This window comes from Narcine bancroftii, chromosome 4 (genome assembly GCF_036971445.1).
Source record: "Narcine bancroftii isolate sNarBan1 chromosome 4, sNarBan1.hap1, whole genome shotgun sequence".
NCBI lineage: Eukaryota > Metazoa > Chordata > Chondrichthyes > Torpediniformes > Narcinidae > Narcine > Narcine bancroftii.
Window position 1 is genome coordinate 104,855,856 of NC_091472.1, and position 14,254 is coordinate 104,870,109.

At 41.4% G+C, this 14,254-nt stretch overlaps 1 protein-coding gene across 15 annotated transcripts in view; it reads right to left on the reverse strand.

Annotated features, from left to right (window-relative positions):
* Window positions 1-14,254, reverse strand: part of syne1b (spectrin repeat containing, nuclear envelope 1b) — a 665,691-nt gene that overhangs the window by 540,220 nt on the left and 111,217 nt on the right. For all 15 annotated transcript variants that reach the window (XM_069932310.1, XM_069932313.1, XM_069932309.1 and 12 more), the window contains 4 exons: window positions 13,967-14,062; window positions 6,541-6,624; window positions 3,208-3,300; window positions 2,936-3,114 (listed from right to left, as the gene is read on the reverse strand). In XM_069932310.1, coding sequence (XP_069788411.1) covers window positions 2,936-3,114; window positions 3,208-3,300; window positions 6,541-6,624; window positions 13,967-14,062 — 452 coding nt within the window. The remainder of the gene's footprint in view (window positions 1-2,935; window positions 3,115-3,207; window positions 3,301-6,540; window positions 6,625-13,966; window positions 14,063-14,254) is intronic.

Here is a 14,254-nt window from a genome sequence, read left to right on the forward strand (position 1 = left end):
TTAATGTTCAGGGATTTAAAAATCCAGTTAAGCGAAAGAGGGTATTGGCTTATATTAAAAAAATGAAAATTGATATTGCCTTTTTACAAGAAACACATTTGACCAAAAAGTTACATTTGAAATTGAAAAGAGATTGGGTAGGACATGTGTTTTTTTCTTCTTTTAATTCTAAGGCAAGAGGGGTGGTGATTTTGATACAAAAGAATTTATCATTTGAATTGGAATCTTCAGAGAGAAATGTAGGTAGAGTTTTACGGGTGAATTGTAAAATCTTTGCTGAATCTTGGACTTTGGTTAATATTTATGCACCTAATGTAGATGATGAGAGGTTTATTTCAGAAGGTTTTTTATTGTTAACTCAGGCTAATGAAAATATTTTAGTTGGGGGAGATTTTAATTCTGTTTTGGAACCTTTAATGGATAGAAACCCAAAGAGTATAAGGAAATCAAAGACAGCAAAACAGATCAAAGTGTTGATGAAGGATTTAAATCTGGTAGATATTTGGAGAAAGGTTAATCCTACAGAGAAAGATTTTTCTTTTTATTCATATGACATGATTCAGTTTCTAGGATTGATTTTTTTTGGTATCTGCACACCTACAGGGTAGAGTATTGCAAGCTGAATATAAAAGTAGAGTTCTATCTGACCATTCATTATTATTTTTTTCTTGTGAAAGTTCAGAAGTGGTACATTCGTCGTATAGATGGAGGTTTAATCCAATTTTATTAAAAAAAGAGTTTGTTACTTTTGTTAAAGAGCATATCTCTATTTTTGACTGAGAATATTAATTCTGTGGATAGACATTTTGTAGTATGGGATGCGTCAAAAGCTTATTTGAGGGGACAGGTTATTAGTTATTCTACGAAAGTTAAGAAACAATTTATGGCAGAAAGTTTAATGTTGGAAAATCAGATTGCTGAGTTAGAGAAAGACTTTTAGAAGGATGTGACTGAAGACAAAAAAGCTACATTAGTGAAATTGAAATTACGCTATAATACTTTACAAACTTATCAGTTTGAGCGTTTAATTAATCGAACTAAACAATGCTATTATGGGTTGGGAGAAAGAGCTCATAAGGTACTTGCTTGGCAATTGAAAGGTGAACAGGCATCTCGGACTATTAATGCCGTCAAAAAGAATTCAATAATTACCTATAAGCCTCAGGAAATTAATGACCAGTTTTACTCATTTTATCAAAAATTATATACTTCTGAAGGGAATAGAATGGTTCTATTGAATCTTATTTATCTAAATTGAGATTACCGGTATTAGATGAGAAAAATATCCAGAAATTGGAATCTCCATTTACAGATTTTGAAATTAAGGAAGCTATACAGGAAATCCCAAATGGAAAGTCCCAAGGGGACGTTGGATTTCCTGTGGAATTTTATAAATTTTTTTATGATGATTTATCTCGTGTATTTGGAGATGTGTTAAAACAAGTTACTGAAGAACAGAAGTTGCCGGAATCTTGTTCAAATGCTTTAATAACTGCTATTCCAAAACAAGATGGAGATCCATTAAAAGTGTCTTCATATAGACCTATTTCTTTATTAAATGTATATTATAAAATTATAGCCAAGGTACTAGCTAATAGACTTGCTACGTACTTACCTAAGTTGATACATATTGATCAAACAGGTTTTATTAAGAATAGAAATGCATCTGATAATATTCTTCGATTAATTACTTTGGTCAATGCATACCGAAAGCAGCCTAACGACTAGATGCAGAAAAGGCCTTTGATAGGGTTGAATGGGATTTTTTATTTAAGGTGTTAGAAAAGTTTAAATTCTGCCCTTTTTTTATTGGTTGGGTTAAAGCTTTATTTACGAACCCGATTGCTAGGGTGGTGACAAATGGTCAAATTTCTTTACCATTTAGGTTGACTCGTTCAACTCGGCAGGGCTGCCCATTATCACCTGCCTTATTTGCATTGGCTATTGAACCATTAGCCTAGACTATTAGACAAAATGATGAAATTAGAGGGATGAAGGCTATGAATGAAGAATACAAGATTAATTTATTTGCAGATAATGTATTGATATATTTGATGGAACTGGAAAGGTCATTGAAGCAGATACAAGAGTGTTTGTCAAAATTTGGAGAATTGTCAGGATATAAAGTTAATTGGGATAAAAGTTAAATTTTACCAGTTGGGATAGGAGATTATTCAGAATTTAAAATTATTACAAAATTAAAGTGGACAAATAAAATTAAATATTTAGGTGTGCTTGTAGACGTCAATTATCAGTCATTATATCAGTTAAATTATGTGCCTATATTAAAATGGATTAAAGCAGATTTGATTAAGTGGAAAGATCTTCCATTAACTTTGATTGGAAGGGTCAATTGTATTAAAATGAATATTTTTCCTTGAATTCAATATTTATTTCAGTCAATACCTTGTTTACTTTCAAAAGGTTTTTTTTTCCAGGATTTAAATAAGGTAGTGCGGGAGTTTTTAATTTAAAAAAATAAATAATAAATAAATTTTAAAAAGCAAAGAAAAAAAAGATAGAGGCAATGAAGACCTCAGACCTGCCTTTTGCAGCCAATAGCAGTTCAGGGCAGGCACTGTTGATGCCTCCCATGACTGACCCAGTCTCAACCTAGGATCCATTTGCAAGCTATGAGCTTGTCACGTTTGGGTGCCACGAGTTCTCGCAGCAGGGAAATGCAGCATTCAAGATCGCCATTGTTCCTTGACTCTGCACTCATATCCCTCTTGCCTGCAAATGAATTCACACATTAAGAAACTATTCCCTCTGAAGTATCAACCATCACAGTCCCTAGTCTTCACTTCATTACCTCTGTTAATGCATCAGAAGATCCACCTGCTTCATTCAAATATTTACTTACAGTATGTTAGCAATTGGGAAGAGCCATGTAATCATTAGTTTTCCAACCCACAAAAGCTGAGGTGGAACTCACTTTCCTGCAGTGTACTGCACCCACTTCAGAAGAGCCTTCTTGGCACTTCCCTTGAAGTCCTTGACAACCTTTCTCTTAGTTGGGGGGCTCCCAGTCTCAGAGTTGGCCACACTCTCCATTGATGAGACACTACCGGGCAATGACGAGAGCAGCGTCAGGTTACTGGTCAGCTCTTCAATCTGTATGTGAAAAGGATATGCCAATGAAACATAAGGTTGCAACAAGTTGCAAAGACTGCCATGCAACTGTAACATGTTAATGTTGAGGGTCACCTGGAAATATAAAACTATGGTCCAAATCAAACCAAGGACAATGGATGGTTTTCCATCAACGATATCCGTGGAATTAATGTTGACCAGTTTAATCTGCAAAGAAAGCACAATTTATTAGCAAAATACCATCACTAGTTTCTCTAATCCTATAGTTAGCAATACAGTTTATTTCTCAATTCTTTACCACCCAATCTTACTTCATGTCGCAGGCACTGTGAAAGCAGAAAGAACTTAAGAAAAGGATGAAAACAATGAGCTTGGGATGAAGCAGTAGAAGTCGCCTCATTGAATGTATATAAGATGCATAGATATTTTGAAGAAGAGGGCAATTTAAGGTTATGGAGAACATGAGGTAAGTGGAGCTGAGTCCACAGCCAGATTGGCCGTGATCTTATTGAACGGCAGAGCAGGCTCGACAGGGCACACGACTGACTCCTGTTCCTATATTTTATGTTATGTTCTTCTACAGCCCCTTTCACAACCACAGGACACCTGGACAACTTCATAGACTGGATGAAGGTGAAAGCAAAAAATCCCATGGCAAGATTCAATGTAGATGGGCGGCACAGTTGGTATAGTGGTTAGCTCAATGCCTTTACAGCGCTAGCAATCAGGACCAGACCAGGGTTCGAATCTCACGCTGTCTGTAAGGAGTTTGTACATTCTCCCCGTGTCAGCGTAGATTTTCCCGAGGGACTCCGGTTTCCACCCACTGTTCGAAACGTACCAGGGGTGTAGGTCAATTAGGGTAAATTGGGCAGCACGAACCCGTGGGCCGAAATGACCTGTTACCGTGCTGGATGTCTAAATTTTGAAAATTTAAATTTAAAAATTTAATTTAAATTAGGAGCAGATCAGGTGAACACATACAGTGTGGAAACAGGCTCTTTGGCCCAACTTGCTCACACCAAACAAAATGTCCCATTTACACTAGTCTCACCTGCCTGCTTTTGGCCCTTATCTAAACCCATCCTTATCCATGTATCCATCCAAGTTTTTTTCTTAAACACTGCAATAGTACCTGCCTCAACCACCTCCTCCTGCATCCCATTCCCTACACCCACCATTCTCTGTGTAAAACTGTTACCTCTCAGGTTCCTATCAAACCTCTCCCCCCTCTCGTTAAACCTATGTCCTCTGGTTACCCATCCCCAGCCTTTGGACAAAAGGCTCTCTGCATTCTCCCAATTTATTCCTCTCATCATTTTACACACCTCTATGAGATAATCCCAATCCTCCTGCGCTCCAAGGAATAAAAATCCCAGCCCGCTCAACCTTTCTCTATAACTCAGGTTCCCAAGTCCTGGCAATATCCTCATCAATCTTATCTGCACCCTCTCAAGCTTGACAACAACTTTCCCACGGCACAGTGACCAAAACTGAACACAACCCTCCAAATGGGGCCTCACCAACATCTTGTACAGCCACAACATGACCTCCCAATTCTCTTCTCAATACTCTGAGGAAGAACACAATTAAAATCATCAACTTGATTCAAACTATTTCTATGTATTTTGTATTCCAATTTACAAAAGAAGCTCCATAAATCAGTCAATGCAAACACCATTTACCGACTAAATTAAAATTGGTTCTAAAATTCTGCAGTTGATTTTATTCCAACCTCCAGGAAACTTAACAGGATTAAAATGTTTTTTTCAAAACAAAACAGAAAGATGAACTCAGAACACTGAGGAATGTTTAATGATGTCTGTCACATTAAAATAATGAGCAAGGTTTCAATGAGTGGGAAGGTTGAATCTGCTAATGGAAACTGCTGGCAGGGCTCCTACACTGGAGTGATATTGAAGGAAGTTGTCTTTCTTAATCACCCCATTCTAATGTAAATCCAACACAGAGAAAGATCCTGAGACACTTTGCTGAGCGGCTGTTGGAAATCTAAACGAGGAGATGGGAGCACAAGAGGCCAAATGATTGGTTCTCATTTAAGCAGGGCTTAAGAAAGATATTAGGTGGAAAATAGGAGAGGCAGAGGGGTTCAGGGAGGGAATTCCACAGTGTGAGGGGGAGGTGGTAAAGAATTCAAGTTGAATTTCTGGGGACGTATTAGTGCACTGATTAAAAACATTTCACCTGGGGGTCTGACTAATGATCTGAATTCACAAGTAGAGGGGGCCAAGAATGGCTGCCATTGATATGTGCAGGGACAGACGCCATATTTTAGGAATTTGAGGGACTGCACGCAGATGGAGATGGAAAGGAGTCAAAGACTGATCCTCGGGAATCACCAGGGCAAGGAAATGAACGGCACAGAGGCACAGACTGGAGACTCGCTGCCTCACGGTTTCCTGATCCCTGGCACTGTCTGTCTCAGCGAGGATTCTCCCTGTGACCTCACATGCATTCCCCCACATCCCAGAGTCAGAGGAGGTACGTGGCCCAATTGGCCACTGTAGCTTGGCCCAGAAGGTGTGTAGGTGCGCTCTAGAAGCTGAGCTGCTTGAAATGCGGTGAAAAATAGAGCAGGAATCATATCACAGGATCTGTGATTCAAAAGGCCGAAGGACTTGATTGCCTGCCACGTGACTCCGAGATTCCTGGTGAAAGGAGTGGGTGTGTTGGATGTGGTGCCACACATGCAGAGCATGCACAGCAGTAATCAAAATAACACCGTTAAGTCGAGACAGAGGGATCCATGGCACTGAAATCACTGACCGGTGATCCTCGGTACGTGGACTGGTTAATGGCAGCATGAGGAAGCAATTAAAGAGAATTTGCATTCAGTTAGCCACAATATCCACGCTCACACACAACATGGCAACTGCTCCATTCAATCCCGTACTATGTTCCATATCATGAGCGTAGGTTGCACTGGGATTGTTGAATTCCACAGCATCTGAGTTAGGTCACAAGTTAAGCCTTTCACTGCACAACTGTGTTCCTACACAAAAGTGGGGGAGAAACTCAGTAGGTCGTGCAGTATCCATGGGAAGTAAAGGTGAACCAAAGTTTTGGGCCTGATCTTTCGTCACGTGCAAACTTGACAAAGGTCTCAGGTGCGAAACATTTCATTTTTTTTATATTAACTTTAGAGATACAGAGTGGCAACAAGCCCTACCAGCCCACAACCCCATGAGTTCAAATACACCTATTAACCTATAAACCCTGCACATTTTGGAAATGTGGGAGGAAAATGGAGCACCTCACATATCAGCAAAATGACAGAAAAACTCAGCCCCATTCTGTGCCATGCTTCTGGCTCGCTTGAGAATTTGCCTGGTCCTTGGATGTGGCTGCAATAAATACAGCACCACCCCATAAGTTTCACAACAATATAAAGGTTCAAAAAGACATGGAGGAGATGTATGCACTTACCTGCCTGCCCTCCAGAAATTGCAATGCTTTTCCAATGTTGTTCAACCAGTGAATGCGCTTCAACTTACGGCCTTGTTCAACAGGCTGCCAAAATAGAGCAGAAGTTCACTTCAAGTACAATACTCGCTCCAAAGATGTTGAATCAAAACACTTCCATTGGTAATGGGGTATTTAAATATTTGAATAAATTAATTTCAGAGGCTTTCTCCATCTTTGCAGACAACAGAAGCAGCCCCAGAAAGCAGCTGTCCATCATGCAGCAGAAAGATTTACCAACTGCATCAATCAATATTATTGACATCACTGAAATTTCCACCAGCTGATTTTGCAAGTGTAATTGACCAGCAATTAAACCTAGCCTGCCACAAACACACCATAGCCAAAAGAGCAGAACAATTCAAGTTCAAATTTATTGTACCAAGATGCAGCGGAAGACGTTCCATTCTCGGCAGACCAGTTGACGTTCGGCATGGACCGGATGAGGTGCTGTAGTGCTGTTTCTGTGCTGTAGTGTTCTGTAATTATATGGTTCTAAAAATGAGGAAGTCATCCCTAAAGCTTTATAGATCACTTGTTAGGTCTGAGATGGAAGATTATCTTTTAATTCTGGGCATCACACTTTGAGAAGGATATCAAGGTCTGAGAGAGAGTGGATAGGATTGATTAAAATTGTGCCAAAATTGCAGGAATCCAGAAGGATAAGTGGAGAAGATTAAAGTGATGCAAGAGTACTGAGAGTTCCAACTCATCAGGAGCTCAGCAGGTTACAGACACGCATCTCAGATAATCGAGAAAAAGAACTGCACCATGAGTTATAACAGAGGGAATGTATTGCACGAAAGGCTGGAGGAAACAAATGAAATAATTTTCAAGAGTTGGATCAAGTCTATATGTTTATTTTTCTCTTCCTTTTATATTTATCATATTTTTCTCTTCTTTTCTGTTAATTAAATTTAAATTCCTGTTATATCCCTGGGAAGCTGCAGCAAGTAATGGAACATGATGTTTGTAGAAAGATTTGATACATGTTCTTGTAACCGTGGCCAGAAATGTTAAATGAGAACCAAACTCCCACTCTTGGTTACCCAGAGGAATGAAACGACAGACACAGAGGTTTCCCAAAACACCATGCTCTTTACTTCGATTTTCAAGACCTAGACTATTGACACAAAATGGCGTACTCTATTTATATTATTTACACAACCTTTTGACTTCAAGTCACAAGGCAATCTCGTGAGTCCTTTAGTTAATGGATGACTCCCATGGCAACACCCACTCCTGGTGACTGTGGGTCATTCTGATTAGGTCTCCAGAGCACCTCCCCCTTTGAGTTGTAACTCATACGAGTGTAGCCTTGGGTCCACTTGAAAGGGGTTTACTGGTTTGCGAACTCATTGTGAAGTTTGTACAGGTTCCTGTGATGCAGCAGGTAAAATCTCGTTTTCCTGTGATGGTTGTTCTTGGTTAGTCACTGGTTTCTGCAGTTCAAAAGTTTCCAACCGAGCATCCAAGTTGAGTTGCTCAAATGTCTCAGTGAGATTACATTCGGTTAGTCGCCACTGGTTGGCACGTCTAGTCCATCTGTCCAGTCCAACCTGCACATGATAAAGAACCTCCCCGATCTTCCTCAGGATTCTCCCCAGCTGCCACTCACCCGACTTCACCCTGTAGTCTCACACGAGCACATGTTGTCCATCCTGAAACGTTCTTTGTTTTGATCCATGCCGGCGGTTAAACTGTCTTTCTATATACAAATCTCTGCATCCAAGTTCTGACTTTTGTGGGAAAATAACGTCAAATGGTGCTCTAATTTTCCTACCAAAGATGTTTTCCGCAGGCGAAGTGCCACCAGGACTTTGTGGGTTTGAAGTGATCCTGTAATTTAACAAGAATGTCTGTAAGATCTCCTCCGTTGGACCCTCCCCCTTGGCTTTGTTTAGAGCCTATTTGAATGTATCCACAAAGCGGTCTACCTGACCATTGGACTGTGGATGATATGGAGGTGAGCGAATATGAGTGATGCCATATGGTTTACAGAATAAATCAAATTCGGCTGCTGTGAATTGCAGCCCATTGTCTGAAACTAATGTTGCAGGAACACCAAAACAATTGAACATGGACTTGAGTTCCATAATTGTAGCCGATGCAGTTGGTCAGGTAATCTTGATGATCTCCGGCCATTTTGATAGTACTCCCCATTAAATGGTCCTGCATAGTCTATATGGAGATGATTCCATGACCTGCTTGGTTGTGGCCGGGAACGTAAATTAGTCTTGACAGGGAATTTTGCAGCCAAGGCACATCTGATACATGACCATGTTAGATGTTCAATCTGGTCATCCATCAGAGGCCAATAAACATAGCTTCATGCAAGGGCTTTTCCGTGATTTGTTTCAGGATGTCCCCTGTGAAACTGTTTCAGGATTGCTGATTGCAGAATTTGTGGTTTCACAATCCTTTCTGCAAACAAAAGACAGCCATTAGAGATTGTTAATGATCCTTGTCTTTTAAAAAATGGTTGAATTTCTATTCTTGGACAAGTTTTTGGCCACCCTGTATGATGGTAACGCATTATCTCTTGAAGAATGTCATCTTCGCTCGTTGCTTGTCTGACTCTTTCTGCTGCAACAGGCTGTTGAGTTAATAACATCTTTAACTACTTGGTTGACTTCTGCCTCCACCGAGAGTTCCGCGACAAGAATATCCTTCAGCTCTGTTTCTTGTTCACTAATGAGTTGTGACAATGCATCAGCTTGTCCGATACTTGTAGTCAGCAGGTATTTAATTTTAAAATTATACCCAAGAAGCATGGTTGCCCATCTTTGCAGTCGGTTTGCCATGTAAATTGGAATTCCTTCCTTTGAACCAAATACTGCTAATAGCGGCTTGTGATCTGTCAGAAGAGTGAATTGCCATCCATAGAGCATTTTATGGAATTGCTTCACCGCAAAAAAAAACAAATGCTAGAGCCTCCTTTTTAATTTGTCCATAGTTACGCTCTGCAGCAGTTAGAGAGCAAGCTGCGTGTGCTGTGGCCTTTAGATTACCATCTGGAAATATATGTGAAATGACTGCACCCACCCCAGACTGTGATGCATCTGAAACTACAACAATCTCCAAGTTTGGATTGTAGTGCGTCAAAAGAAGGTTCGATTTTAACATTGTCTTAACTCGATTAAGCGACTCTTGACATTTTGAAGTCCAATTCCATTTACTACCCTGTGTAAGAAGCTTGTTGAGTGGATCACGGAGTTTATGCATCTCCGGCAGGAATGAACTAATAATGACTCATAGACCCAAAAATGAACGTAGCGTGATCACATCTGTGGGTGCAGGCATGCGCCTGATACCATCAGTTTTTTGTGGATCTGGCCGCCGTCCATCTTCGTCAATGAGGAAACCCAGATATTTCACTGATTTCATGACAAATATGCATTTTTCTGGATGCACTCGAAACCTATAGTCTCTGATGTGGGACAAAACGCAATCAAGACGATCAAACAATTCGAGAGCATGTGCTCCCATGACCAGGATATCATCTAGGTACACTGCAACTCCCGGAACACCATTCAGCATTATCTCTATAATCTGTTGAAAGATAGCTGAAGCAGTCTTCACTCCGAATAGTAGACGGGTGTATCTGAACAGTCCTCGATGCCTGTTGATGGTCAGCAATTCTCTGGATTCGGCATCAGCCTCCTGCTGTAGATATGCCTCTGCTAAGTCGATCTTCGCAAAGCGTTTGGACCCCATTCATTTTCGTGAAAAAAAAGGTCATCAGGCAATGGGAGTGGGTATTGATGGTCATCCAATGCTGCATTCAAACCAGTTGAAAAATCAGCACACAGTTGTATGGATCCATTAGATTTCTTCACCACCACAATAGGTGCAATCTATGATAAGTAGTTGACCAGTTCAATCACTCCTTCATGTTGCAGCCATTCCAATTCATGCTCCACTTCTTGCAGTCCTACATATGGGACAGGTCGTTTTGTTTTGAAAGTTGGTTTCACATTTGGCAAAAGACAGAATGTTCCCTTTGTTTTAGTATACTGTCTGAAGCCTTTGGAAAATACCTGTGCATGGCGTTGCTTCAACTGTATCAGCAACTCTTGTGCTGTATTTGCTGCTGTTGGGGTATGTGCCACTTCCAACTTTTTGGCAAATATAATTAAATGGACGGTCAAGTAGGTTCAACCTTTCGATCCAGTCGAGGCCCATGAGATCGAGGTTAGGACATTTTACCAAATAATATGATCCATTCCCTTCTGCGCCGTTTAAGCTGATGGAGGTCAACTGAACTCCAGGATCCCCCCAGAAGTGTTCCGTGCTGTGTTTTCGGTTGGAGTCACGTCTGTCTGACCAATCTGTTTCCACATTTTCTTTGATATTAGGGTTTTATCAGACCCTGTATCAATTTTCAGCCTCACTTGGAATGCCGTTAATGTGCACCTTCGCGTATTTCCTGCATTTGGCGGTTGCCACCTTAAAAGTTGCTTTGATTGGTTTCACTTTTGTGTGTGAAGCTAACTTAATGGGTGATGTCCCTCTGCAGCATTCTGGTTTATGTCCTTGTATTTACTGCAACACTGCCATCTGTACGGGCAGTCATGAGAGTAGTACCATTCATTGCAGTTCCAACAGGCACTGGGCGGTTTGGTTGGACGAGTCACATTTTTATTTGGTCTAGCAGGGTCTGCTGACTTGACTGTCTGTACACCGCTTGAAGATGAGTGCGCTGCTTCCACCATTTTGCTGTCGCGTTTCAAATTAATTAAGCGTTGGCATTCGGTGATTAAATTTTGAATGGTCGTGTCAGATTCCTGTTCAATCTTCACCAGCAACCGTGTTCTGGGGTCTTCATCTTGGTGCGACTGCATTCCTGCTACAAAGACTAGACACTTGAACTGGTCTTCAGTCAGCGTAGAGAGTTTAAAACATTCGCACTGTCGATTTACCATACTCGCGTATGCCACAAAATCTTCGGTATCTCTCTTGGTCATTTTTAAACACTGATACCGAATGTTGAACAGTGATATTTGTTCACCGAATATTTCTGCAATTACCTCAAGTGTTTCCCTGAAACTGAGCTCCAGGGAAAGTTTTGGCAGAATGAAGTTTATGTAGCGCTCGTGTTCTCAAGCGCCTAACTTCCTCAACAACAGCCTAATCTTCCATGCCTCATTGAACTTTGAAAAGTCTACTGAAAACAAGTCCTCATACTTTCTATACCAAGTTTCAAAAGTGCACGACTCTGAGTCATAACTAAACTCAGTGAGAGAGTTCATTAATGCATCTGTAGAATTTGTTTTAAGTGCAGGCTCACCTTCCTCCACGATTAAAGCTCCGACGGACATTTTTGCTGCCAACTGATCCATTAATTTTGATTGTATGAGCTCAAAGCTCTCTTGCTGCTGTTTGAGGACGGCCTTAAGCTGTCCCATTGTTACATTATCCAAGGACCTCGTCGCCAAAATATGATGTAACCGTGGCCAGAAATGTTAAATGAGGAACCAAACTCCCACTCTTGGTTACCCCGAGGAATGAAACGACAGACACAGAGGTTTCCCAAAACACCGTGGTCTTTACTTCAATTCTCAAGACATAGAGTATTTACATAAAATAGCGTAATCTACTTATAGTATTTACGCAAGCTTGTGACTTCAAGTCACAAGGCAATCTTGCGAGTCCTTTAGTTAATGGATGGCTCCCATGGCAACACCCACTCCTGGTGACTGTGGGTCACTCTGATTAGGACTACCTAGCAGTTCTATTGTTATATTCATTGGAAAGTAGAAGAACAAGTAGAGATCCCATAAAATTCTGACAGGATTGGACAGGTTACATGCAGGAAGAACATTCCTGATGTTGGGGAAGTCCAGAACAAGGGGTCACAGTCTAAAGTCAAAGGGGAAGCCACTTCAGATGCAAGCGAGGAGAAACATCTTCACTCAGATTTCCGCGAACTTGTGGAACTCCCTGCCACAGAAATTCTTTGATATAAAATCGCTGAGCTGCCGGAGCTGCCATAATGGCAGCACTGCCGATGATGTGGATCCCGGGAGAGTGGGGAGCAGAGACACAGCGTTCACCCGCAGGGTCCTACCACCCAGATCAACTGCTGACAGCTCTGTTAAAAGGAGCTGACACTGTTTCATTTAAAATTCTATGACCACAGGGTCTAGGCCCGAGATGGCGGTGTCTGTGTTCAGCAGCGGCCACAAGAGGTTGCAAACTCTAGGGAACAGCAGACCAGCACAGGGCACCAGTAATAGGGAGTACACTCCTCCCCCATTTAGAAGAAAAGCAGAGGGGACAACCCTAAGGATGTGCGACAGACCAGCAAGAGGCTCTGCGGGTGAAGGACACACACAAGCAGGGAGCTGTTGATGACTTGTGAGCGAGGAACTCACATAAGCTGGGGGCAGCTGGCAAGTTGAGGTCAAAGAGATCCCACCAGGCTCCAGGCTAATGGAGACAGGCTCATGAGTACCAAGTATCAGAAATGGAATTTGAGAGAGTGCCAAGAGCAAGGAGGGCTGCTGAAGGGCCCTGGGTGCTGAAGGCTACCTCACTGTGACAGAGATTTTGATCTGGACTTGGGTTGCCAATGGTTTGAATTCAACTCAAGTCTTGTGCAGCTGCAGAGGTTGCGGGAGCGCTGGAGATGAACCCGCAGGCAGTCAGTGGAACTCTTGTTTCCATTTCTCTCACTGTAAGGGGTGCCAGGCAATGCTGTGCTATTGCCTTATGACAGACTAAAGGCAATTTTGTGTAATATTACATTTCTGTTTTATTACATGACAATATGTGATCTGAAGGGGGGTTGGATGTGGCCCTGTGACTAAAGGAATCAAGGGGTATGGAGAGAAAGCAGGAATCGGGGACTAAGGTTGCATGCTTTTGTTGAATGATGGATCAGACTAGAAGGGCTGAATGGGTTCCTTCTGCATCCATTTTCCATGGTTCAATCTATACACTGTGCTTATTTTTTCTTTGGCTTGGCTTCGCGGACGAAGATTTATGGAGGGGGTAAAAAGTCCACATCAGCTGCAGGCTCGTTTGTGGCTGACAAGTCCGATGCAGGACAGGCAGACACGGTTGCAGCGGTTGCAGGGGAAAATTGGTTGGTTGGGGTTGGGTGTTGGGTTTTTCCTCCTTGATTTATTCGTTCATTTATTAAATATTCAAAAAAGGAAGGAAAACTAGTCATAGCCACAATGGAGCAGTGTTCTCCAACTGCACTCCACTGTCAGAAATTATTCCAAAAATGCTCTCTCCGTGTATTGATATGTCATGATCCACTGTAGTACCTGTACCACAATCTAGCCTTGCATCAACTCCTCCAGCAGTGTTTATAACCTGTACACAGGGGAGATCACAGGCTCCCACTGATCACTTTGATAATTTAACAAGATAAACTCACCAGCTTTTGTCCAGATAAAACCTCCAACAAAGCGAGTAGCATCTCTCCATCCTTGATATCTTCAAACAGATCATTAACTGTAATTGGGGGGTTACGCTGAAACAGAAAAGAGAGAAACACTTAACCATTCTGTAATTCAGACTCCAACCTTCCCAGCTGCTCTACACCCAAGATCGTATTTTAAAATAATCAGACCCTTGCAGCAATAAAAATCAGCTTACAAATGTAATTTTCATTTAGAAATTCCATTTCAGGATTTGAATGTTGAGATAGACTTGCTGGATTCTC